This window comes from Polypterus senegalus, chromosome 11 (assembly GCF_016835505.1).
Source record: "Polypterus senegalus isolate Bchr_013 chromosome 11, ASM1683550v1, whole genome shotgun sequence".
Lineage (NCBI taxonomy): Eukaryota > Metazoa > Chordata > Cladistia > Polypteriformes > Polypteridae > Polypterus > Polypterus senegalus.
In genome coordinates this window covers 127,501,061-127,527,937 of record NC_053164.1, presented here as the reverse complement: position 1 = coordinate 127,527,937, position 26,877 = coordinate 127,501,061, and the positions used below count along the sequence as shown (strand labels likewise).

Below are 26,877 nucleotides of genomic sequence, written 5' to 3'. Positions count from 1 at the left end.
TGTACATAATTTAAAATAACACATTATATACTATTAGATATATTTGGTCTGAATCACTGGCTCTGAAGAGACTACTCATTGATTCCGCAGTGAAAAACTGATGCAAAGCTTACTAATTTAAAGGGAACTCAGAGGTTGGTGAGGTTATCTAAAGTCAAGTATAAATTACTTAACCTTAAAGAGAAGAGCATATGATTTGGGGAAAAATAAATCAATCAGGGAAGAAAAATGTAACTGACCAGGAGCTTAAGTAACCTTGGACAGCTCAAGCCTGTAGGTCTTGAGGCTGATTCTAGGGAAGTTTTTATGGTCAAGAAGAAGTTTATGAAAAAACAATAAATGGCATTTTCACACTTGTAGGCTTACTTAGTTACAATATATGGAAGATTATTCATGCCAAAATTGAATGTAGTATATACTGTATGCAAGTGGGTTATTTAATTTTGGCAAGGTTTTATTGTGTCACAATTAAAAACATATCAGCTAAATGATTTATTGTTTTTCACTACAGTGTACAATGTTATTGTCAGTTTGTAATGCAATCAAAAGCTCATTGCATTGTAATTAGTGTTATAATTAAAAGTTAAGCAAGCGTATTGCATTTTGATTTGAGACCATGCTTTAATTGTGCCAGAACTACAAGTAATCAATTGACCAATCAGCATCAAAATGTGGGGCAATGGGCATCAACAGTTGGGGAAAGTGGTGCTCCCATCTGAGTGTGTTGTACTTGATAACAGTGTGTCAAAAGAATGGATAAACGACTGTGATGGACAGCGCATATGTGTAGGTGTCCTAGCCAGGATGCAGCATGGTCCCTTAACAGGACAGGAGGTCAGCCACATGACGGCACAAGAAACAGAGCAAATCACTCATTAAAGCAGGCAAAAGACATCGACAGGATAGTGGGCACATGGGCATCCTGGCTGGGTTGGACCCAGTAACAATACCCATGTGTTGACCACTATATTGGAAGGAAAGAGGGAGATAACCCGGCGGAACTACGGGCTCCCCAGAAACATTTGGAGATAGCTTCCTTGGACGGTGTTGTCTCTGTTTATTGCAGTGCCGTAGAACAGCCTTGTCGAGTTTTGTGGGGGCTGCTAAGGTGTGCTGCAGGGATTTGCCATCCCTGCTTTATGGGACTTCTGTTTGACCTGAAAATGCTTCCATCAGGCTATGCCCTAACACTGGAAGGCCTCCTGGGTCCTATATAAAAGAAGCCGCTTGACTTCATCCAGGAGAGTCAGAGTCAGGTAGAAGTGGACAAAGCTTGCCTGGGAGGTGTAGAAGAGAAGAGAAGGAAGAGAAAGCATAGAAAGAATTGTGTTTATTGTACTTCTGGAACATTTGTGGAAGGTAGAAGTAAAATAAACCATCTTTATTTTAAGAGGACTTGTGTCTGTGAGGTTGTGTCTGGGGTTGGGCGATCTCTGGCCACACCATACAATATGCGGTTATCAAAGATGGTACAAAAAAACCAAGTACAGTGATACTAACCAATGATTCACTATATTTACTATTTACTTAAAATCAGAAACAACCCACACCTCAAAAATGTTACTGCACTGCTTAATTTAACATGTCTATTAAAAAAATATTAGGTAACAACGTAAGAGTAAACTTTTTCAATGATACCTAGAACATACTGTATATTTCGTCATTTAAGTTAAACGCTCCACAGTCCATATTGACTAAACTTGTGCTCGTCACAAGAATACAGAAACACTTAAAAGAAGAACACCTTTTTTTCTAACTTTTGACACCCCTTACCCCACCTTTTCATGCTAATAGGTCATATGATGACTTTTAGCTTTGGCACAATTAAAGCCTGATCTCAAATTAAATAGAATACACGCAAAGCTGCCGCTAAGCGAAATGCAATATGTCTGCTTTGCTTTTAATCATTGCATGCAATTAACGGACATGAATTAAAATGAAATATTAAACTGAAAATAAAATTGCATACTGTAGTGAAAAGCAGTCGATCATTTTTAAATATGACATGATTAAACTGTGCCAAAATCCAAGTCCCACTTGCAATTGTATTTCATTTCAATGCAGTTAACATGTTGGATTGCATTTCATTTTGGCACCAATAATCTTCCATAACAGTATGCATCATACTTAAGGAATATAATAACTGCATGTAATAAGCCTGAACATTTAAACCTAAAGTTGCAATAGCATAAAGAAATTAGGAGAACATCGATTTGTCCAATTGAAAAGAGCACATGAATGAGCTAAGAGAGAGATATTGGAAAAACAAATTTCTTGTTGTGAGTAAAATGGGCAACATCCATCTACACTGTACTGTACAGAAAGGAGTCTCAGCCGGCAGTTTGATGTTGATCCAGGGCATGTTAAATGGTGATGGCTTTCTGAATTGTTGTGCCTTTATTCTTAATAAGTTGGAGTTTTTACCTTAACCTTTGTTCTCCACCCAGATTGTGTGCATTAAAGTGAAAAGAGCTTTATAGATAGAAAGATAGACAGACTTAACATACATTTAAAATGTTTAGTTTTTAAGAACAACATTTGTTTTAATCTGCTTTATACACTTGAGAAGTTTGATTTAATAACATCTTATGCTATTGGGACTTTAAGAAGTTATTTTGTAAAGGTGTATTTAGTTAACTGGACTTTTTGGTATTTATAGCTTGCAATTCTGTGGCTGAGAGAGTGATGAGAATTTGGGCAATGTAATAGGATGTCATGATGAATAAACTGGACCAGGACACGTGCTGAACAAACATGTCAAGCCCAATCACACAGTCTGACACCATAAAGCTCACACCTCCTATGGCACTATAGCGCCCGCTGGCAGAATCATATTTTCGGCTGAGGGCTCTCCAAACCATGGTGCCAAGTAACATCATATAAATGGGAACAAAGATCTTCTGTTTGTCATCCAGATTGGGTAAAAGTATTGCACAAATAATTCCTTCAAGAGGCAGGATGAAAAGAAGGGAAGTGCAATTTAAGGGGTGCCATCCGAAAGCCAAGATGTAACACACGTGAGCAGCAGCAAACAATGCCATCCCTGTCACAGATAAAAAAAAAACATTACATGGTCAGATCCACATGTTCAGAAGTAACATTTAATAAATTAACAATAATAAATAAATGAAAAAATAAATGTGTTGCAGTGACATCTTAATACACAAAGCAGAGTTGGATAACTCAGACTGGAAGAGCTCCTTCACACATGTTCTTGTGATGCTACATAATATTAACCACAGTAATCAAAAGGTTTTAAGTCTTACTAAAGTGATAGGCCTAGAGGATTGCTACAGATTTCGTTGGCAATTTACTACATGTTAGGTAAGTGCAATTACTACAAAAAGGCCTATTTTTAAAAACCTATAGAGCAAGGAGAGTTAACCATTCTGCTGTATTGATAGATAGATAGATAGATAGATAGATAGATAGATAGATAGATAGATAGATAGATAGATAGATAGATAGATAGATAGATAGATAGATAGATAGATAGATAGATAGATAGATAGATAGATAGATAGATAGATAGATACATGCTAAGTCAGAGGATTGTTTCAGTAAATATTATAAACCATCACTCTTGATTACATCCATTCACTATCCAACCCACTATATCCTAACTACAGGGTCACGGGGGTCTGCTGGAACCAATCCCAGCCAACACAGGGCGCAAGGCAGGAAACAAACCCTGGGCAGGGCACACACACCCCCACACCAAGCACATACTAGTGCCAATTTAGAATCGCCAATCCATCTAACCTGCATGTCTTTGGATTGGGGGAGGAAAACCCACGCAGACACGGGGTGAACATGCAAACTCCACGCAGGGAGGACCCAGGAAGCGAACCCTGGTCTCCTAACTGCGTGGCAGCAGTGCTACCCACTGCGCTACCGTGCCGCCCCCTCTTGATTACAGTCATGTGAAAAAAAAAACTTATGACAAAAAGCACAAGGTAGCAGTCTGTGCGGTATCAGACTTAAAGAAAAAGAAGTGGCAAAGTTTCATGTGAGTGATGCTCCAAATAGAAATTACAAGGTGTAAACCTACAGGTGACGTATTGTGTTTCTAAGATCTGAACACTTTGAAATAACTTTCAGCTGCCTCTGTGGATCGTGAGTGAGCAGGCTGCCTGCTGCTTGTGCTGATTGACACATCTGCAAAACAAAGTCACTAATGAGGAGATGCAAAGGAATTTAAGTTGGCCCAGCATTACAAATATTTTTGTAGGCTCCAGAGATTCTAGTGTTAAATGTTTGACCCAACTATTTTTGTGTATGAATTACTTCTGCCTCATGAAGTAAATTACTATATTTCTTATGAACATCAAAAATTAGGGCAGCATATGCGAATTCTGACTTTTTAATTAAAAAAATTATGGCATTTCAGCACTGACGTCTTATCTCTGTTACATTATTTAACAATGCTACAATTCACATTAAAGTTATTTTATGGGGAAATCACACTTTAACTCAACTGCTGTCAGTATAATTTTTGTGTGATGTTATCGTCCATTAAGTAATAGCAGCCTAGTAACAAACTTTAGTAAGAGTCAAAGGGACAAAAACTATGGTTTTGCTTAATTTGGGGAAAAGCCTATGTGGACAAGGCAAAGTTAGCAGTCATCACGTTTTGTTGATAAGCATGTGAATGTAACACTTATGTGGTCCCTAAACTGGGTGTAAAAGGGAATTAAGTGTCCTTTTTCAATAAGCCTCCTTAAAACTTCTAAAGTTGACACCAAGCGTCAATAGGTCAACAAATGTTCATAACACACCTTACAGAAAACCACAGCTCTTTAGTTTAGCTTGGCGGTGCATACTGAGTTTTAATCTTGTGCCCGGTTTCAGTCCAGATGGAGTGTTCTGGTTTGTCCTGTGTCTATGTGGCTTTTCCTCCCACGTCCTCAAAGACATGTCTTAATTCCAACCTTGCACTCACTACAGCTGGGATAGGCTCTGGCCCAAACATTACTGAAATAGATTTGTGTTTTAGAGAATGATGTGTATGTACAGTAGATGTACCCTCTTAGACCACACAACTATATTCTCATCCTGATTTAGCCAAGATTTAATTCTTTATTAGAAACTTTCAGCAACACTTCTCAAATATAACAAAATATAGACGATGATACTGTACATTAGATTACATTTAAACTTCCCATAATTTGTAAAGGTTCTACATTTTTTACCTTGCCATGTCTTTAGGGTCAGTTTTGACCAACAATCACTTTAATGGATTTTCCACAGCATTTAGAGCAGTTTGGTTGTTCACCACCCGTAAAAACATCCTAAATGCCAAAGCCTTTAGTAAACTGTCATAACTTTACCAAAATTTAAAAAAAGTTTGCAAATGGCTTGACGGAATCCAAGGCACCGCTCTACTCCAGGGGAGCTGCCATCTAGCATCTTGGGGGGAGGCCGTATCCAAAAGTTGCTGCCTTCCCCCATCTTTTCCTTCTCAGGGCATCCGGCTATCCATCTCAACTGTCATAACTTTGCAAAAGTCAGAAAAGTTTAATTTGAACATTGACATGTTCTTCTGGGCAATTTTAGCCCAGTATTGACTTTAAAGGATTTTCCAGTGGATTTAAGGTGCTTTGTCTGTTCACAACCCATAAAAACATCGTAAATGTCATTTATTCTAAAATGAATGATCATTGGTACTAGAGAATAAGATGGTTAATCAATATAAAATAGGATTTAGGGCAAAACAGTTGATATCTGGGGCACTTATAAGAGGGTGCCAGGATCAGGAGAAAAGACACCCACATGGCACAGCATTGAGTCAGCATTTGAAGGCATTGTGAACTTTAAACAATATTTACTTTTTAGTAATGTCTTTCAAGTGTTATTAAACTATAGCATTCAGGTTTTTTGATCTCATATGTAAATGTGTTTATGAAATGCACATTTCATCAAAATTCTGGACAGCTTACAAAAGGGCTGGAAGACTGCTTTTGTGCCAAGGAGCGAATAGCGCACCAAGTGTTAATTATTTCAAAGCACTTGAGGTGCTTTTCCACTGCATAGTACGGCACAGCACGGTTCAGTACAGCTCACCTTGGTTCGGCTCAGTTCGGCTCAGTTTGCGTTTCGACTGCAGTTTAGTACCGCTTTAGAGTGGGTGGGATTATTCCCGTGTCGTTATAGTTGCGCCGCCTCTACTGCCGTGACACTGTGGAACTTTTACAACAACACGCAGACAACGACAACACTTTAGCTCGACGACGCGCAAGGTTAAGTATCTAAAAAAAGCACATCACTAGCTAACTTTTATCACTGTTGCAAAGCATAAAATGAACTTAACTGCCAGTGTAACATTAAAATGCTGATTCTGTATATTACAGATCTTCCACATTTTGCAAAAAAGTCGCCGCAACAGACCATCTGTTTGGACATTTAACCGTGCTTCAGAGTGGTGGGATGTGATTGTTCCCGGTTTTACAAACACTCAGTGGCTGGAGAACTTTCGAAACTTCCACGTGTCTGTACCTTTAAAGAAAAGAATATAGCCAGTGACGCAGTAATGACGATTTTCTCCGGCCAATCAGTGACCAGCAGAGTTTACACATCACATTTTGGTAACGGTTCAGCACGCTTGGAACCTCGGCTGAGGTGGTACTAAAAAAAGGACCAGGTACCAGGTACTGTTCCCAGTGGAAAGCCCCGCAAAAGTGAGCTGTACTGAACCGTGTCGTGCCGTACTATGCAGTGGAAAAGCGGCTTTAGACTGCTGTTTCAGTCCTGGATGGCATTTCCTCTGTGTGGAGTTTGGGGCTTTGTGATCCTTGTCCTTGGTGGACTCTACTTTAACCCCACAACCCAAACACAAGCTACTGTATTATGACAGTTGGTAATATTAAACTTTACTGGCATTTGTGCACAGGGGAGCCTTGAATCTGGTCAAAAGTTATTTCTAGGCTTGTACACTGAAAAGCAGGTTATTACCATGCACTACTTTTTTATAAAGGGTTGTTATTATTTTGGATCACTATTATATTATTCTATTTAATCTATACTGATAGCTTCAGCAAATACACTGTCTTATGATGCAGGCACAAATCCTAGAAATACCGTGCACTGAAAAGCATCAGACTCTGACTTAGCATCAGATTTATGAAGCTTGAATACACACAAAAAGAAGCTTCGAATGTGCTAACACACATTTTAAAGTTTTATTAAAAAAACAATGTGAATTTTTATGGCAACTCTGACCTATCCAAACACAATATTTTGGAGAAACTGGGAAATAACGGCACCTTTGATCAAGTAGGGAAATGCTGGCAAACCAGCTAAATGACGACTCACACATTATTATAATTCAGATCACCACGCTGTTATTATAATTTGTGTTGATGTGACAAACATATTAAACCTCAAAAGGGAGAAATATGAAGTACAGACTCTATTTTAGCTCCCTTTACAGAGAGCAAATGCTGTGTATTTGCACTGAAGATCTTTATCTCTTTTTCATCAGTCCATGTCAGGTATTTGTTTTCATTTTTCAAGATTAGAAACCAAAGTGCAGTAAATACACATTTGATTTGCTCCCCGAGTACAGAAAGCTATAAATATCATGCCCTGTTACCTACTTATGGTTTGACTCAACATGGCTTGTCCGGTGCTGCTTGAATGTGGTGCATATAGTCATATTTTAAGTGAAGAAGCATTTAATGATCAGCAAGATCTTTTTTGCCCATGATGATACCTAGAGTATGAGCTGATTTAGCCTTTCAAGAGCCATTGTCGATGTGTTGGTCCAGGACAGTCTGTCCAAAATTGGGCTACAACTGTTCATATGCAAGTTTTAACAACGGTTTGCTTTCTGGCAATAGACACCTACTAGTGGAAAATGGCCAGCAGGTTAGTGCTTTGCTTACATTCTTTCCAGCTTTATTATCATCAGTTTGTAAAATTTAGTAATAAAACTTAACTTAAAAAGCAGTTTCTGACCTATTTCCCAACTCAGGTGGGAGTTTTATAATCGTAATTGCTGCTCAGACCTCAGCAGCCCTTATACTAGGCAAAGCAAATCAAAAAAGTCAAGGAATATTGTGTAAACCAGCAGTAACTGCTCTGTATTCCAGGAAAAAAAAACACTGTTTGTAGTAATCACAGTATTGGAGAATTCAAGACCATTTCTAGATGCTCACCTATAACATTATATGCTGTAAATGTGTTATGGTTTTCTCAATATCTCATACCTGGAATGAATAGGTTGGGGTAAATGAGACAGGCATCACCTCCCAAGGAGAAAATCAGGCCTAACAAGATGAGCTGAGAATACCGATCCTTCCCTCGGGTTCTGAAGAGCAGGTAGAGACAGCAGAGCACCACTGGGAAACATTTCTTCAGAATGCTTTGGTGCTGAGCTGACTGAAGTACGTAAGAAATGGAAACCATGTCACCTTATGGGGGAAAAAAAACAAACATGGATTACAATTATGAGGGGTGCCGCTGTGATCACCAGTACAGACTCTACTTAAAATTACCCTGGGGAAGATGAAATTGCAAAAAATGGAAACGTGTTGACTAGAAATCAACCATCAGCAACAGCAATTAGTAGGAAAATGTTTAGGTAATCAGAAATAGCCCCCAATTTTAAAACAGTATTGCATTATAGAATAACATACTAATTATGATGTCATATAAACAGTGCAGTCAATTATTTCAAATTTGAGAACAACAGGTTAATAAAAATGAATCTCAAAAAATAAGATTTATAATTATTGCATTGCATTTTAGCAGTAATCAAGAGAACTACACACCAGTAATGTGTGAAGTATCGTGTGTTAGTTATTAACAACAGCAGGAACGCTCACCTGGCTGGCTTGTGTTCAGAAACTTTGTACACTAATCATAAACTTCTTCTTAGAAATAGATAAAATCCCCATAATAATAGTTTACCTGTGAAACTGAAAGAATAAACAGCCTTTCCTTTTTGTACGCCTTAGATTACCTCAGCTAGGAGGACTACTGGGAATAAATCCCGAAAGTGCTTGAGTGAAGTGAAGTGATCGTTGCGGGGCATTCATTTTCTCCACTAATAATCCTACTGAGAATTGCTTGAATCTTACACTACCAATAAATGAGAAACTCATGTGATGCTTGCTCTTCATGTCAATGGAAAGAAAAATGTGTTGCAGTGACATCTTAATACACAAAGCAGAGTTGGATAGCTCATACTGGAAGAGCTCCTTCACACATGTTCTTGTGATGCTACATAATATTAACCACAGTAATCAAAAGATTTTAAGTCTTATTAAAGTGATAGGCTTAGAGGATTGCTATAGATTTCATTGGCAATTTACTACACGTTAGGTAAGTGCAATTACTACAAAAATGTCTATTTTTAAAAACCTATAGAGCAAGGAGTGTTAACCATTTTGCTGTATATGCCAAGTCAGAGTATTGTTTCAGTAAATATTATAAACCATCACTCTTGATTACATCCATCCATCCATTATCCAACCCGCTATATCCTAACTACAGGGTCACGGGGGTCTGCTGGAGCCAATCCCAGCCAACACAGGATGCAAGGCAGGAAACAAACCCCGGGCAGGGCACACACACACATACACCCACACACCAAGCACAAACTAGGGATAATTTAGAATTGCCAATGCACCCAACCTGCATGTCTTTGGACTGTGGGAGGAAACTGGAGCACCAGGAGGAAACCCACGCAGACACGGGGAGAACACTACATGCAGGGAGGACCCGGGAAGTGAACCCGGGTCTTCTAACTGTGAGGTAGCAGCACTACCCACGGAGCCACTGTGCCGCCCTATATATATATACTAGTTGTGTAAGCCCGTGCTGTAAAAAGCCCGGGGTCCTAGAAACTACTGAAATCGTCAGAAAAAAATTAAAATGTGGAGATGTAACTGAAAGGAACTACTCTGGGCATCTCTCTCCTAAGAGGATTTGTTTTGCCGGTGTGTTCGCATTGCTTGTGCAAAAGTAAAAGGGATACCGTTTTGCCGATGTTACTGGCTAAGTGACTTCGTCTTTCTTCTGAGGTTTTGTTTTGCTGACATGCTGGCCCCGCTTTTGTTATTAGCAGCTAAGCGAGTTTTCTGTTTCCTTGAAGGTGGAACCTTTACCCCGACTCCACCTCTCGCTTCCAGGCTGGACAGACACACACACTTCCACATGTACACATTTATATATAAGATATGTCAGACTGTCTGACGCACAAGCTTGAGATTTTTTCACTAGTATTGGTACAGTGAAACACAGGAGGAAGAATAAAGAGCACACACAGTTACTAAACCAGTCTCTGTTTCCCTTCTTAGAGTGGAAGAGAACACTCCAGAAGACAAATGACACGACTTCCGCCATGCGTCACAAGGCCCACATCTTCCCTTCCTCCTGCATATAAACCACCATACACCCATGTCGGCATTCATTTTAGAAAGTCATCTAAAGGACATGGAGCTCCTTTAACCAAGAGGCATTCTTTTCTGTTCTCTAAGAGCTTATGACAACTGGGGAGTCATGTCAGAAGTCCAACATACTACTTTTGGTAACACTTTAGTTCAAGTACTGCCAAAATGCATCTATTATTCATTTACTGTTCTTCTTTGGGTCTACATAGCACTTACAAAGCATCAGTAAAGTTTTTATTCATCTTCGCAATGTGACCTACTAACAGAACTTCACTTTGGAGTGGACTGAGGTGGCTAACCTTAGAAAAATTTTTAGAAAAGACCTATGAATCCTTCATATTAACAAAAAAATTCACCATTATTTACTATCAAATGCACAGAAATGAATAACCTATCCACTGATGTTTTATATGTGTTATGAAGACCAAAAGACGCCTTTGTTGAGGTCTTGTTACATAACAGTAAATGAGTAATAGATGTATTTGTACAGTATCTTAACTAAAGTGTTAACCTACTGTTGGTCTTTTTCATATCTCTGGAAATTAAACCAGGTATTGTTCTGGACTTCAGCCCCTTCTCTGGCTTTTTGTGTTCCATTCACAGTATGTATACTATATTATTAGGACATTAAGGGCAAATTATTTGGGATACCTATACTCCTGCATACCCATGCAATTATCCAATCAGCCAATACATGTGTCAGCAGCACAATGCATAAAATCATCCAGAACCAGCTCCAGTAACTTCAAATAACATTCATGTCCAACAATAGAATGGGGAAAAAATGTGATCTCAGTGATTTTGACCATGACATGATTGTTAGTGCCAGATGGGATGGTTTGAGTATTTCTGTAACTGCTGATCTCCTGGGATTTTCAGTCTCTAGAGTTTAGTCAGAACTGTGCAAAAAACAAAAACCATCCAGTGAGCAGCAGATCTGTGGACAGAAATCCTTTGAGCGTGGTCAGGGAAATTGGCCAATCGAGTATCCAGAAAGGCTGCAGTAACCATTCTGTACAACTGTAGTGAGCAGAAAAGTACACAACATGTCGAACCTTGAGGTGGATGGGCTGCTACAGCAGACCACATCAGGTTCCAATCTAGTCAGCCAAAGAACAGAAAGCTGAAGCTGCAATGGACATTGGCTCACCAAAACAGGACAGTCGAATACTGGGAAAATGTAGGCTTGTGTAATGAATATTGATTTCTGATGAGGCATATAGGGAGTAGGGTCAAAATTTGGTACCGACCGTACGAATCTATGTATCCAACCTGCCTTATGTCAACTATTCAGGCTGGTGGTGGTGGTGGTGTAAAGATGTGGAGAATGTGTCCTTGGCACCCTTTGGGCCTGTTAATACCAATCAATCAATGCTTGAATGCCAAGGCCTTTTGGAGTGTTGTTACTGACTGTATGCATTCCTTCATGGCCACAATTTACCCATCTTCTAATGTATGAAACATACAAGTATGTATACAACTTTCCATGAAAAAGTCAGGATTTATAAAAGAAAACTTGAAGGGAGAACTTGTGAAAATTTACAACAACCCTGACTCATGTGTACATAACATTTTGGAGAAAGTCAGAAACAACAATACCCTTGATAAGGTAGAGAAATGCTGTCAAACCAGCTAAACAATGGCTCACATGTATACTAATTCATATCACTGAGACGTTATTATAATGTGCACTAACATGACAAACATATTAAACCTCAAACTGGTGAATATGACGTGCAGACTTTATTTTAGTTGCTTTTTAAGAGGGTCAATGCTGCAAATTTGCACTGAAGAACTTTTTTAGTTTTTCGCCAGTTTATATCAGCTACCTGTATTCACTTCTCAGGGAACCGGCTGACAATTTGGAAATATCTCAAACAAGATTCAGCCCCATCACACACGCTATGCTGAAAGCCATTAACCGAATGATGGGGCACTACATTCAGTTTCTGTATAGTGTGGGTTTACATACATAAAACATTAACATTTTACAACATAAAAAATTGCTCACATAAAAAGGCAATTTGTAGCAGTGCCCAGTTTTTCAAACATAATCAAAGCAATTAACTCAACTAGTAGTGCAATAAGGGCACCTAGGAAGAATGAGGCTGCTCTAACCCCTACTCTCTCTTCTGTTCTTTTTCCAGTTTTCTGTGGTGGTGATCTGCGCCACCACCACCTAATCAAAGAACCATGATGTCCCTACATTGATGGATTAAAGGCCAGAAGTCCACGTGACCGTCATCATCAAGTCCTTCCATGTGCTCCCTGAAAACCATGAGGACTGATTGAGGTCATTTACGTTAGGTAGAATGCCTAGATGGGGACTGGGCGGTCTCATGGCCTGGAACCCCTGCAGATTTTGTTTTTTCTCCAGCCATCTGGAGTTTTTTTTTTTGTTTTTTCTGTCCTCCCTGGCCATCAGACCTTACTTTTATTCTATGTTAATTAGTGTTCTCTTATTTTAATTCTTACTTTGTCTTTTTTTTCTCTTTCTTCATCATGTAAAGCACTTTGAGCTACATTATTTGTATGAAAATGTGCTATATAAATAAAGATTGTTGTTGTTAACCATAAGCCAGTGGTTCTCAACCTGTGCGGTGGGCCCTCTTAGCGAGGCACGAAGTAACAAAAAGGTGGGGTGCGAAGGTGTGAAAAAAAGAAAACAAGAATCAAAAATATGAAAAAAACATCTGTTGAAACCAAAACAAATTAACTTAAACTACATTCTGATACTAGAACAATAAATATAGAGTTAGATAAATGTCAATAAAAGTTAAGTAGGTATAATAAAATATGTATCTACATTTCAAAAAAATGTTGGGGGGGACGTGATTAAAACTGTTATGAAAACTCGGGTCGTAAATACTTGATGGTTGAGAAACGCTGCCATAAACAGTTACATTTCATTAACATACGTTAGCATAAGCTATCTGTGATACTTAGGTGAGACTGACAAATGTTATGGTTCAGTGATGTGGATCAGCTCATGATTCACTTATTTTGAGGCAAAGTAGTATTGATCAGAGGACTTGCTGATAGTGCTATATGTAATGGCTGCCTTGTTGGTAAGGTAACTGGCTGAGTTCTCAGTTTTTCATATGGCCTATAGTATTCATTGTAACAGCAGTTATGAAATTAGGTGTGCCAAATGATAGTGGTTATCCACTCAGACGCTGGTGCCTTACGTCTTTTCCCAACCCGAAGTGGCACTAAAATGCTGTACATGATCTTAAGCTCTTAGTTGTGGAGCACTGCCTGATACACTTGAATGTAGGTGCTGTTGTCTCAACATGTCAGGAGGGAGAGGCTGGTCTACCTGCGAAATTAAGTTCTGCAGCATTGTGATTATATATGTATGAGGCTGATTATCATGATCCATACATTGATGGTTCTGGGCAGTGATAGAATATAGGCTATAGAATTTTAATCAATATTTTTAATCAATACATGATATAATTTTACAATTAAATACAAGTATATTGTGACACGCAAGTCACTGTCTTGCACCCTAAAACACGAGGCTGAGTCTCAGCACTTTAGCAAAACCAGCTTTATTCACCTTGAAACAGGAAGAACACGGATATTTATTGTAGCGGGATCTACCACTCTCCAATACACGGACACAGCAAACAGGCAGGGTCGGGGCCAGGTCGGTGGCCAAGTTATACTGTACACTTTTATTTATAATGTTCCTTGCATCTATCGATGACAGGCACTTACAGTGTGACCGCGGTCAGCTCGTAGTTGCTTCCGCAGTGCTCCATTACAATGCTGTGAGCCTGCAGTTGTCCCAGAAATGGACAAACAGTCTTCCACAAATGCAGCAATCATTCTTCGGAGTGTCGTCTCATTGTTGGAGGTCCAAAAAGAGCTCAGAAACCTCACAATATACTTACATGAAGTTATTAACAATGTATTATTAAACATAAAGGTAAGAGTTGAATGTAACTAAATGTTTTAAGCCTAGGCACATGAGGCTTTTGCTTCATTTAGAGTAGCCACCAACATAATTGATAAGGTTAAAATGAAGTAGATGAGTAACAAACACCCCTCTAGAGAGCGGAAATAAACAAATGGGAAAGCCCAAACATCCCACCTATGAAGAGGTGCTAAAATAAATCGAAGAGTCCGCAGATCACCCCTATTACAAGGCAATATTCAGATTAATGGGAGAGTTAAAAGGTGTCAGAAAATACTGGTGGCATTTGTTGATTGGATGAAGCTCTGCATATTATGCACATTAAGTGTCAGATGACATAATGCATTAAATGAGGTAATGTAACAGAAAAGCATGACGGCAGTGAATGGCCTCTTGCAGTAACTGCCCATAAAACACATGGAACATAACTAGATAGATAGATAGATAGATAGATAGATAGATAGATAGATAGATAGATAGATAGATAGATAGATAGATAGATACTTTATTAATCCCAAAGGGAAATTCACATATTTCAGCAGAAGCATAGTGATAAAAAACAATATTAAATTCAACAGTGATAAAAATGCAGGTAAAACAGAGAATAACTTTGTCCCAAACCCGGTGGAAATGAAGAGTCGCATAGTGTGGGGGAACGATCTCCTCAGTCTGTCAGTGGAGCAGGACAGTGACTGCAGTCTGTCGCTGAAGCTGCTCCTCTGTCTGGAGATGATGCTATTCAGTGGATGCAGTGGATTCTCCATGATCGACAGGAGCCTGCTCAGTGCCCGTCGCTCTGCTACGGATGTCAAACTGCCCAGCTATGTGCCTACAATAGAGCCTGCCTTCCTCACCAGTTTGTCCAGGCATGAGACACCCCTCTTCTCTATGCTGCCTCCTCAGCACACCACTTTATGCTATACACAGACAAACCAGAGGAGTGGCATTACAATGTTTATGCCGTGCTCACATGTTGAACTTACCATAGGACTCCTCAGGTGCAGTTGGCAGTGTCTGAATGTCTCAGGTGTGAGACTGTCCTACCAGCAAATGAAGGTGTATGATAGTATATATATGGTTGTATCAGGATAGCAAAAGGGTGGAGTTAGAGAAGAATTCACACATGCACATTTACAAGGCGATTATCATTTATTAAAAATAGATTCTGTAAAAATGTGCGCATGCCAGGTTTTATAAAATAGATTTTTTTTGGTGTATGCATTTTTCTGTTTTTTTAATGTATGCATACTTTCACACTCGATTCCAACACAAAGTTTTATAAATGTGACAGCTATTGGCCAAAAGACCACTGGATTTTATGACATTTTTGTACTACAGGGGTCTGGTATACAGATGAGATTAGAGTCAGACATAAGGTTGCCTACCATTGCCAAAAAAAAGCAGGGGTCACAGCCCCTTCCTGTGAGTTCCTGGGACTAGTTAACATGGTGAGTGCATTATCTGGCCTGCCAATGCCTTTATAATGATATTTTGTGCTTTTACTAAACATAAATAAGGTAGGTTGTCCCCTTTAAGTCAACTGAACTATAAATGCAACATTCAGTATTAAAACTTAATATTTTAGTATTGCACTATAAGGAAGATTAACACAATACCAAACATTCCTTATCTAACCTCGCTAATTCACTGTGAGCAGTTAGCATACCAATATGTTAGTATTTTTTTCTAAACAATAGCCCAATAGCACAATAGAACAGGTCAGACTACAATTAAAGCATGCACAAGGCAAATGAGCAAAATTTGGAGTAAATGCTCAAAGCTAAATAACAGTTGGAGACTTTCTGCTTGCTTATTAATTATGAAACCTATTGGACGGCAACACTGTGCTCCTTTATATGTAAACAAAGTGTACTGCATCCACTTCAGGCTTTTTTATTTCTATTGAATTTATTAAAAGCATATAACATTCCATACAATCAAGTCAAACTTAACAAAACTAAAATAAAATCAAATCAATTAATTCATCTTCACCACCAGATGAAATTTGTATCCCAAGTCAGCATTCGCACTCCCACCACCATAACTAGAAATGCCTCCCAATATGTTAGCTTTGTAATTCGTTAACTTGGAAAACCAAAAGAAATGTAACCGACTGTATCATAAATGCTGTAAGTTGCCTTGGATAAAGGCATCAGCCAAATAAGTAAATGAAAATGGAAAATGGAATTAACAAAGAGGATAATAATTGCAGCATTTATAGATTTTCCATAAGATGAATAGTTGCACTCTTGCAGAATCCATTAATCTAAAGCTATTAATTATACAGTATTAAAAATTCTGAGAATAAAAAGACAAGTTTAATAAAGAAAAAGTAATTTTGAATGAACTCACCTGTTAAAACACACACTGCAGGCAGCACCTTACTTAAGTTCATAAACTTACAAAGTACACGAGTACTTGAACTTTATACCCACAACTAAAAAGAAAGAGGAAACTTTAAAAAAAGATAACAACGGTTTGTCTTGGTCTCGCTGATAAGCATTTTTTATGGCAAGCAGCATTTTAGCAAGAAGGGAGTAGCATGAATAATTTTTATTATGAAATGCATCCTTCAGTTCTGATGGTTGCAAACATCTGCTTTTTGACTTCCGACCCAAAGTCAGACCAAATGATAAACACAAGACTTAACTTGTTCATGTGCTGTTTCATAAATTACATATGCTGAGTAATTTTCTGAAGAACCTTTGTTTTCCAATACACAATTTTGTGACTCAGCAGAACTGAGTACAAAGATGATGGCAATGCAAGACAGCTGCTGGCTATACTCATGCACTCACCCATCCTGGGTTTCAAATTTCAACCTGTCATACATATTTTTCTCTATGTTTTTGTTTTTGTTTTTTTTCTTTTTTGGGATTTTTTTGCTTTCATATTTTGTGATAATACCGGCTTGTCTGCTTCAGTGAGCTGAGCTCTGAAACACAACAGGTGATTTTTTTTATATAGTGCATTAAAATGTCACAAATAAGGAAGAAAGTGCTGACACTTCTTTACTTAAAGTGGTGCAAAATATTCTCCAGGAACATCAGACTGAGAGGCCCTATACTTTAAGGCTTAAGCTACTGGGTGACCGCAAGTGAACATAAGAAAAATAAATAGTTTGATAGGTTTATTTAGCCTAATGTAAGATCTTGTGGCCTGGGCTTGAATCCTGTACCAGACTGTTGTTCATATAGAATTTTTACATTCTCCCCTTGTCTTCATGGGGTTTTCTCCAAAATCTTTAGGTAAAAGAAGCACTCAGGAATATGTAGGACTCAGAGACTACTAAAGAGTATTTTTCTCTAGTAACTCTAATGTGGCCAGTAGGAACCTCAGACACAATTGCACCCACTCAGCCCTGGCTTCAAATCAAGAGTGATTTTATCTCACACAGTTTTTATAGATAGATAGATAGATAGATAGATAGATAGATAGATAGATAGATAGATAGATAGATAGATAGATAGATAGATAGTGTGGCAGTAGGGGGCGCTATTGCTCCCTTGAACCCTCAGGTAAAACTCCAGACACCAGGTAAAAGTCCAAGACCTTTTATTTTGGTTCACAGTGCACCAAGCACCTTCCACACTACTCACATATTAAACCACAAACTACCATAAACCAAATATTCTCTCTCCTCGCCCAGACACTTTGCTCCTCTCCCACCCAGCACAGCTCAGTGTCTGGACTGAGGCACCGTCCTTTTATGGCCCCTGACCCGGTGGTGTTCCTGTCCCAACAGTCCACAGTTCCTTATTCCTTCCGGGTCAGGGCAAACAGTCCTTTTCTTCAACCCGGGAGCACGTCGTTCCTTCCTGTCACATGACCGTGACGTATTCCCGGGTTATAGGGCACACAAGAGCCCATGAGCCCCCCTACGGCGACTCCTGGTGGTCCCCAAGGTATCCAGCAGGGCTGTGTAAAAACACTACATAGTCCATAAGGCCCTGCTGGAACTCGGGGCACGATCCTGCTGTCGGGAGAGCTCCTCCTGGCGGCCTGGGGGTGCGGACCAGCATGGGAAGCCGGCAGTCCTCCACAATAGATAGATAGATAGATAGATAGATAGATAGATAGATAGATAGATAGATAGATAGATAGATAGATAGATAGATACTTTATTAATCCCAAGGGGAAATTCACATACTCCAGCAGCAGCATACTGATAAAAAAAAATATTAAATTAAAGAGTGATAGAAATGCAGGTATAACAGACAATAACTTTGAATAATGTTAACATTCACCCGGGTGGAATTGAAGAGTCGCATAGTGTGTGAGGGGAACGATCTCCTCTGTCTGTCAGTGGAGCAGGACAGTGACAGCAGTCTGTCGCTGAAGCTGCTCCTCTGTCTGGAGATGATCCTGTCCAGTGGATGCAGTGAATTCTCCATGATTGACAGGAGCTTGCTTAGTGCCCATCGCTCTGCCACAAATGTTAAACTGTCCAGCTTCATTCCTACAATAGAACCTGCCTTCCTAACAAGTTTGTCCAGGCGTGAGGCATCCTTCATCTTTATGCTGCCTCCCCAGCACACCACCGCGTAGAAAAGGGCACTCGCCACAACCGTCTGGTAGAACATCTACAGCATCTTATTGCAGATGTTGAAGGACGCCAACCTTATAAGGAAGTATAGTCGGCTCTGACCTTTCTTACACAGAGCATCAGTATTGGCAGTCCAGTCCAATTTATCATCCAGCTGCAGTCCCAAGTATTTATAGGTCTGCAATAATCACATTTATAGGCTTTATAATCAAATAATCATAATACCATCTACCCCTTCTTCCTTTACTCCTCCTTATCTCCTGCAGCAAGTCTTGTCCTTTTCCACCCATTCGTATACTTGAGCCTAGAGTAGTTCCAGGGCCATAAGATATCATCCAAGAAGCATTTTCAGGCCAGGCTGAAGCTCTATAGATCAGTAAAGTCTTTTTCCAGCAGAGTCTCCTGATGGCTCTTGAGGAACCCAACAGTGCTATATTTCTGAATCACATGTCCTATGTAACCCTGTAAGTGTCCACACGGGCAGAAGCCTAAGAGAACAATACTACATAATGTACTGAGGGAATCACTGTTCTTCATGTGATTATCCCTAAATCCATCCATTATTTTCTCACCCTGAATGGGAAGTGGCAACAGGAAGCTGGATAAGGATCCACCCTCCAACCCAGTCGGAATGCAAGTCCATCCACTATGGTTTTATAATAAATTAAACCTGTCCAAACCTGCATGACAAATGACAACACTATCTGCTGTTTAGTTGATTGTCAGTCACAGTTTAATGCACTTGTGTTTCCCCTTGTGTATCAGTATCATGCTAAGTTAAAAAGTTAAGCAACATGTCAATTTGAAATTTTTTGTAAAATTGAACAAAAAAACAATGGAATCTTTTAAAATGCTTACTGAGGCTTACAGAGAAGACTGCATGTCTGCAGGAACAATCCCTGTATGCGGTACCAGCTCATCGCTACTACTGTCCTCTGTCTCCATACATGTTTAATTTTTTAAAATATAGATTATTTAAACTATATTATTTTATCTGTACTCCAAGGTCAGAGTGTGTCAGGGTGGTCAAACCTGTTAAAGAAGTTTGGTTTGCTCTCTACACGTCTCTCTCGATGGTGGCACCCCGCTTCGAGCTGCAGCAAGTGATGATCTTCATATTGTCATCATATGCAAATACACACTATATAAAGTGACTCAGGTTGTGCAATATTATAACTGTATCGCAAGTTTACAATGAGGTAATTGTACTTATATGTACAAACAATTCTACAAGGAGCACTTGATGGACTGATTGAATGCTTTTATAGTTCTGGGGATAAAACTGTTTCTGAACTGCGAGGTCCACACAGGAAAGGCTCTGAAGAGTTTGTCATATGAGAGCAGTTCAAAGAGCGCATCCCTGAGGCAGCGTGTGCTTGATGCTGTATACTGATAATTCTCTTTCCGATCAGCTGCTGTAGAGCCGTGATTCACACTCAGATACAGTGATATAAATACTCCGAGTGGTGCAGTGAGAGAAACAACACTAAAGCAGCTATGGTATATGGAATAGTTTGGCCATTCCGTGAACCATTATATTGTTACAAGTTAATTACAATCAGATGCCTTAAACTAATAAACAACATGCGGTTAATTTTAGTGTATTTGATAAAGCCGCGTGGATCTTAAAAAGAAAGGGAAACCACACTAGAACAAAAACATTGCTTTGACACTGGGTGCCTCCAGTTTGCAAAACCGAGCGGAGAGAGAACTTGCATACACGATGTGAGCATGAAAATGGGCTTATGCAATAGTTTTGTGCGTACGCACCTTTTATACATGAGGCCCCTGGTCTCCGTGACTGACATCTTTAACAAAAGAGGAGTTATTTCCACTGCAAGGTGCATTCACATGCACATATTTATAAGCTGATTTATAAACTATAAATTGAGTAGAAATGTACATATGACAGGTTTTATAATTTATTTTTTCTGGTTTTTTTTTGGCAGGCACATATTTTTATGGTCAAATCCACACCAAAGTTTTATAAATGAGTCCCTAGGACTTTTATACACTAGCCATCATGTTAGCTCATAATTGTCATTCATTAACTTGGAAAACCAAAAGAAATGTAACCGACTGTATCATAAATGTTGTAAGTTGCCTTGGATAAAAGCATCAGAGTAAATGATTAACACACCGAATCCAGAGGGAATTGACAGTGAACGGGCAGAAACTGTGGAAAACCCTCTGGATTAAAATGGTGGAAGGTATTTCCTGGCAGTGAATGGCAGGTGGCCCCACCTCTTGCAGTAACTGTCCACAAAACACATGGAACATAACAAAGGCAGCTTTTATACTGTACACAGACAAACCAGAGGAGTGGCATTACAATGTTTATGCCGTGCTCATATGTTGAGCGTACCATAGGGCTACTCAAGTGCAGTTGGTGGTGTGAGACTGTACCACCAGCAAATGAAGCTCTGCAGCATCATGATTGCATATGAATGAGGTTAATTAGCATAGTCCATATACGGTTGTATCAGGGTAGCAACAGGGTGGAGTTAGAGAAGAGTTCACACATGCACATTTACAAGGTGATTGTCATTTATTAAAAATAAATTTTGCAAAAATGTGCACATGCCAGGTTTTATAAAATTGATTTTTTTTTGGCTTATGCATTTTTCTGTTTTTTTTAATATATGCATACTTTCACACTCAATTCCAATGCAAAGTTTTATAAATGAGGCCAATGGACTTTCTGATATTTTTGTACTACAGGGGTCTGGTAAGCAGATGAGTTTAGAGTCTGACATAGAGATGCCTACCATTGCCAAAAAAAAGTAGGGGTGACATAGCCCCTTCCAGTGAGTTCCTGGCTCTAGTTAACATAATGAGTGCATAATCTGGCCAATGCCTTTATAATGATATTTTGTGCTTTTACTAAACATAAACAAGGTAGGTTGTCCCCTTTAAGTCACCTGAACTATAAATACACCATTCAATATTAAAACTTAATATTTATTTGAGTATTACATTATAAGGAAGAGTAACACAATACCAAACATTCCTTATCTAACCTCAATGATTCACTGTGAGCAGTTATCATTACTAATATGTTAGTATTTTTTTGTAAACAATAGCAAATAACACAATAAAACAGATCAGGCTACAATTAAAGCATGCACAAGACAAAGGAACAAAATTTGGAGTAAATGCTCAAAGCTAAATAACAGCTAGGGACTTTCTGCTTTGTTATTAATTATGAAACCTATTGGACGGCAACACTGTGCTCTTTTATATGTGAACTAAGTGTACTGTATCCACTTCAGGCTTGTTTTTTATTGAATTTATTAAAAGCATATAATATTCCATACAATCAAGTCAAACTTTGCAAAACTAAAATAAAATCAAATCAACCCCCACCCATGGGGACTGTTAATTCAGTTTTAGCACCAGATGGAATTTGTATCCCACGTCAGCATTCGCACTCCCACCACCATTACTAGAAATGCCTCCCAATATGTCCGTACTGACCCCTACTCTCTTTTCTGTTTCTTTTTCCGGTTTCTTTGTGGCCACCACCACCTACTCAAAGCTTCATGATGCTCCAACAATGATGGACGGATTAAAAGGCAGAAGTCTACGTGACCATCATCATCATCAAGCCCTTCCGTGAGAATCCTAAATCCAAAGAGGACTGTTTCATTTATGTTAGGTAGAATGCCCAGAGGGGACTGGGCGGTCTCATGGTCTGGAATCCCTACAGATTTTATTTTTTCTCCAGCCGTCTGGAGCTGGAGTTTTTTTGTTTTTTCTGTCCCCCCTGGCCATCGAACCTTACTCTTATTCGATGTTAATGTTGATTTATTTTGTTTTATAATTGTGTCTTTCATTTTTCTATTCTTTAATATGTAAAGCACTTTGAGCTACTGTTTGAATGAAAATGTGCTATATAAATAAATGTTGTTGTTGTTGTTGTTGTTGTTGATGTTAGCTTTGTCATTCATTAACTTGGAAAACCAAAAGAAATGTAACTGACTGTATCATAAATGTTGTAAGTTGCCTTGGATAAAGGCATCAGCCAAATAAGTAAATGGAAATGGAAAATGGAAATTAACAAAGAGGATAATAATTGCAGCATTTATAGATTTTCCATAAGATGGATAGTTGCACTCTTGCAGAATCTGTCAATCTAAAGCTGTTAAACTATACAGTAAGAAAAATTTGCGAGAGTAAAAAGATGATAAGTTTAATAAAGAAAAAGTAATTTTGAATCAACTCAACGGTTAACAACACAATTTGCAAGCAGTACCTTGTTTAAATTCATGGACTTAAAAAGTATACGAGTACTTGAAATTTATACCCCTAACTAACAGGAAAGAGGAATCTTAAAAAAACTGAAAACATAAATATGGTTTGTCTTGGCTTCATTGATAAACTTGTTTTATGGCTAGGAGCAATTTAGCAAGAAGGGAGTAGCTCAAAAAGTAGGTTTTTTTTTTCTTATCTATATAATCCAGACATTTTGGCTCAAGTCTCACCCTGATCATCTTTATCATTCTTGAACATTTCAGACTCTTAATTACAGTGCAGGAGGGGTAAACTTGCAAATCCAGTTGTCTGACAGACACACAATCCCATTGTACTTTACTGCCAAAAAAGTTAAGTCTACTGTTCAAACATTTCTATACTGACTGCTGAAATGCCCTGGATAAAGTTTAGTGTGCCTTCAATAATGCAAACTCACTCACTGCCTCTTTCAGAAGGAGATCTAAGGAGTGGTTACTACAATGGAAGTTCTTGGAGTCTGGATGGACTTCTTTCAGTTTGTTAAATTTATCAAAATGGCAGGTCAAGGCTATGGTTTAACCTTTCCAGGACATGGAACTTTGCCCCCCACCAAATCATGAATGTTCAGGATCATTGTCTTGTTGAAACACTTTGTGTTCAACTTGAGCTTTCAAACCATTATCTTGACATACCTTATAAATTCTTTATTTTTTTTTTCAGAATTCCCAATTCGCTCAATGATGTCAGCTTAAACAAGACCATAGTAAGATCCACAGACTCATCCACAATCATCCTTGACAGGAAAGACAAGTGTTTGCTGGCTCTTCAATAAAACATGGGCCCACTTGTTGTGTCCAAATAGCTGAAGTTGGAGTTATCTGTCCTGAGAACTATTCACACTTGCCCAAATTGTCTGTAACAAAAACTTCAGATTGGCAGCTTTGCTATTTATGGATGGAAGAAAGTTCTTTTTGGTAAGCCTTCCATAAATGGGGTCTCTTTTTTTGGACTCTTCTTACTGTTAATTTATATACCACTATTCTAGAGACAGCTAGGAAGTCCTCAGGGTGTTATTTTAGAATGATCTTTTACTTCTGTTACTATTCTCCTTGTTACATTGGCCAAAATATTAGAAGAGTGTTCACTTCTTGGCAGGATTGCAGTTATTTTATTGTTTCCCTCTCTTGTATACCATTTTACAGACAGTGGATTTATTTAGCTCAGATTAATCTGAAACGGCTTTATACTCGGCCTATTTTGATGAGCATCCAATAATTTTTTTATCAGTTCTCCTGATGCTTCCTTAGTTTGAGGTGAGGCAAGGTGCTATTGTAAGATGAGTAATTGATAAGCTTTCTTGTAATTTTTTGATAGCTGCTCTTCCCTTACTCACCATTTGAGGTCTTCAGTTTCCACAGTAGGCTCGATGAATTGGTTAACACTGTCACTGATGCATGTGACTCTGCTTTACCTTGATGTTACTCACAGAACTAAGGGTTCCTTTGTTTTTGCAGCTGTACAATTTCTGTATACTATGTGATATTTTGCTACACGTTTCCTTTCAAATAACTCAAGGAAGTGACAAATCCTGAATACATATTGTCACATACGAGCGCATGGAAGACAGCTAAAGGGACCTATCAAAGGTAATTCCATGCCAGGCCAGGGGGTGGTGGGGTGCATTAATCTTTCCTCTGATATTTCTGCAGATCAAATACGTGAACTTCTGCCCAAGTTCGAAGACGTCACTTCTGGTTCTAGCCACGAAGATATCACTTCTGCTTCTGGCCATGAAGATGTCACTTCTGCCGACCAGCCTTAAAACCCTGATAACCTCCATCTGTAATCAGTTCGATCTTGGACTCAATTCTGTACACAACTGCACTACAAGCTTTGCCTTTTTGCAGCCAGGATTCAAGAACACGGGTGATTGCCCCAAACCTTTTTCTGTTGTATCATATTCACAATATATATATATATTACAGTTAATAAAAACAAAATATCTCAAAGTATGTAAAGTATTTAAATTTTCAAGCATGACTATATGTGTTCTCTCCAACAACAGCTTCCAAACCATCCCATTATGATAACTAGGGCTTCTGAACAGAAACCTTCTTGACAAAGGAATTAGATAGTTTTGTAAAGCAGTGCTTTGATCTTTTATTGTAACTCTGATCTCACAGATCTAACAAAATTAATACAATTCTGAATGTAGACCTTACTGGCCAGTCACTTCTTTTATCCAATTATTTATCAAAACATTTCTTTGTTTTTACTCATTTACTCATTCCTTCTCCACCACTTTACTCTGAGTAAAATGGAGAACACAATGTTTCTTTAGTGTAATGCAATCAAGATTCATTTATAAACCATTTTCTTTGGAATGATCTCTCAATTTTCCTTGCGCCAAATCTTGTAAAAGGGAACTTAATGTCCGTAAGTTAAAAAGCTTCCTCAGATTCTATCATTTTAACATTGCAACTAAATATAAAACTCAGAAACTTAACCTTTAATGCCGGAAGCAGTGAGCACTTAAACATAACAGTTATGTCACTTCTCCACCAAGTCTCTCTGCAGGTCAATTACACTACTTCTATTGTTCCACTAACATCTTCATTCCTTGGGAGAAGAAGCTTTCAGTTGCTCCTGAATCCAGTTCTGCACTGCTTCATTAGAGGTCAACCTGTGACTGTTTAGAGCCAATTTAAGTGAACCGAAGATATGATAGTTGTATTGTGCTAAATCAGGGCTCTAAAGAGGATGAGGAAGACATTCAAACAGCAGCTGTAGCATTGCCTCCACCGTTGTGGCCACTGCATGACAACTGTTTTCACTGGATGCTTTGTCTCTTGCTTTCTGGCACACAGTGGTTAACCCATATCAGTTTCTATCTGTTGCTGTTACGCATAATTTTCAAATTGCTTTTACTTTTTGATTTATCCTTGTATAACGCATGCGCACTTGGTTAATCTGCTATTCAGCCAAACACTGGACTCTTTAGATATGATTGCTGGTACCGAACATTGTCCATTAAAGTACTGATGCAGATTTAGCACACATCCTTTCTGTGATATGTTTTGAGACAGTCAACAACACAATTGGTGACAGCAGAAGTGTGTTTCTTTCTGTGATTTTCTAATAATATTTTTTCTTTTGTTGCTTGAGCTTGCTGGAAGAATATCAATGTCTGATCTGCATGATCGATGCACCCCCTGTGTTATTGTGCAAGACTTCTACATTTCCCTTGACAGGAACGCCAGTTGCTACATTGTCAGCGGTGCTTAGGATCCAACAGCTTTCTTGTCCTTCTGCTTCATTGCAATCATTTTGCCTCTTCGCCACACACCTACTTGCATAACAGTTTGGTGATACAGTTTCACTATTCATGTCAGTGATGACCATTTCCCATCGTCTTCACTATCACTTGATTTAACCAATGTAAAAATGTACTACCGCAAAACAGATCATTACAGTCACCCCAAGTCTGACTTGAACTGAACCATAAGCAGACTGGAACTATTCCTACGTTCTTTAATTATTCAGTGATTTAACCCCTGTTAGAAAAGGCAGACCTCAATGCTTTGCTTACCAGTATCTTTCGCCCCATTTCCAAATTACCATTTCTTTTCAAAGTTTTGCCGAAAGTTGTGGGTATCCATCTACAGGCTTTTTCAGAGCACAACAATATTCTTAATAAGTTTCACTTGGTATTCAGAACATTTCACAGCACAGAATCGGTGCTTCCAAGAGTGATGAATGATCTTCTGTTGGCAGCTGATTCA

At 38.7% G+C, this 26,877-nt stretch overlaps 1 protein-coding gene across 1 annotated transcript; it reads right to left on the bottom strand.

Annotated features, from left to right (window-relative positions):
* Positions 1 to 2,517: 2,517 nt before the first annotated feature.
* Positions 2,518 to 16,906, bottom strand: LOC120539505 (lysoplasmalogenase-like). The gene is made up of 3 exons (XM_039769625.1): positions 16,669 to 16,906; positions 8,208 to 8,411; positions 2,518 to 3,043 (listed from the first exon to the last, which is right to left on the bottom strand). Exons 1-3 carry the CDS (start codon positions 16,709 to 16,711, stop codon positions 2,634 to 2,636), a joined length of 657 nt encoding a protein of 218 aa, XP_039625559.1. The 5' UTR covers positions 16,712 to 16,906; the 3' UTR covers positions 2,518 to 2,633.
* Between the last annotated feature and the right edge of the window lie 9,971 nt (positions 16,907 to 26,877).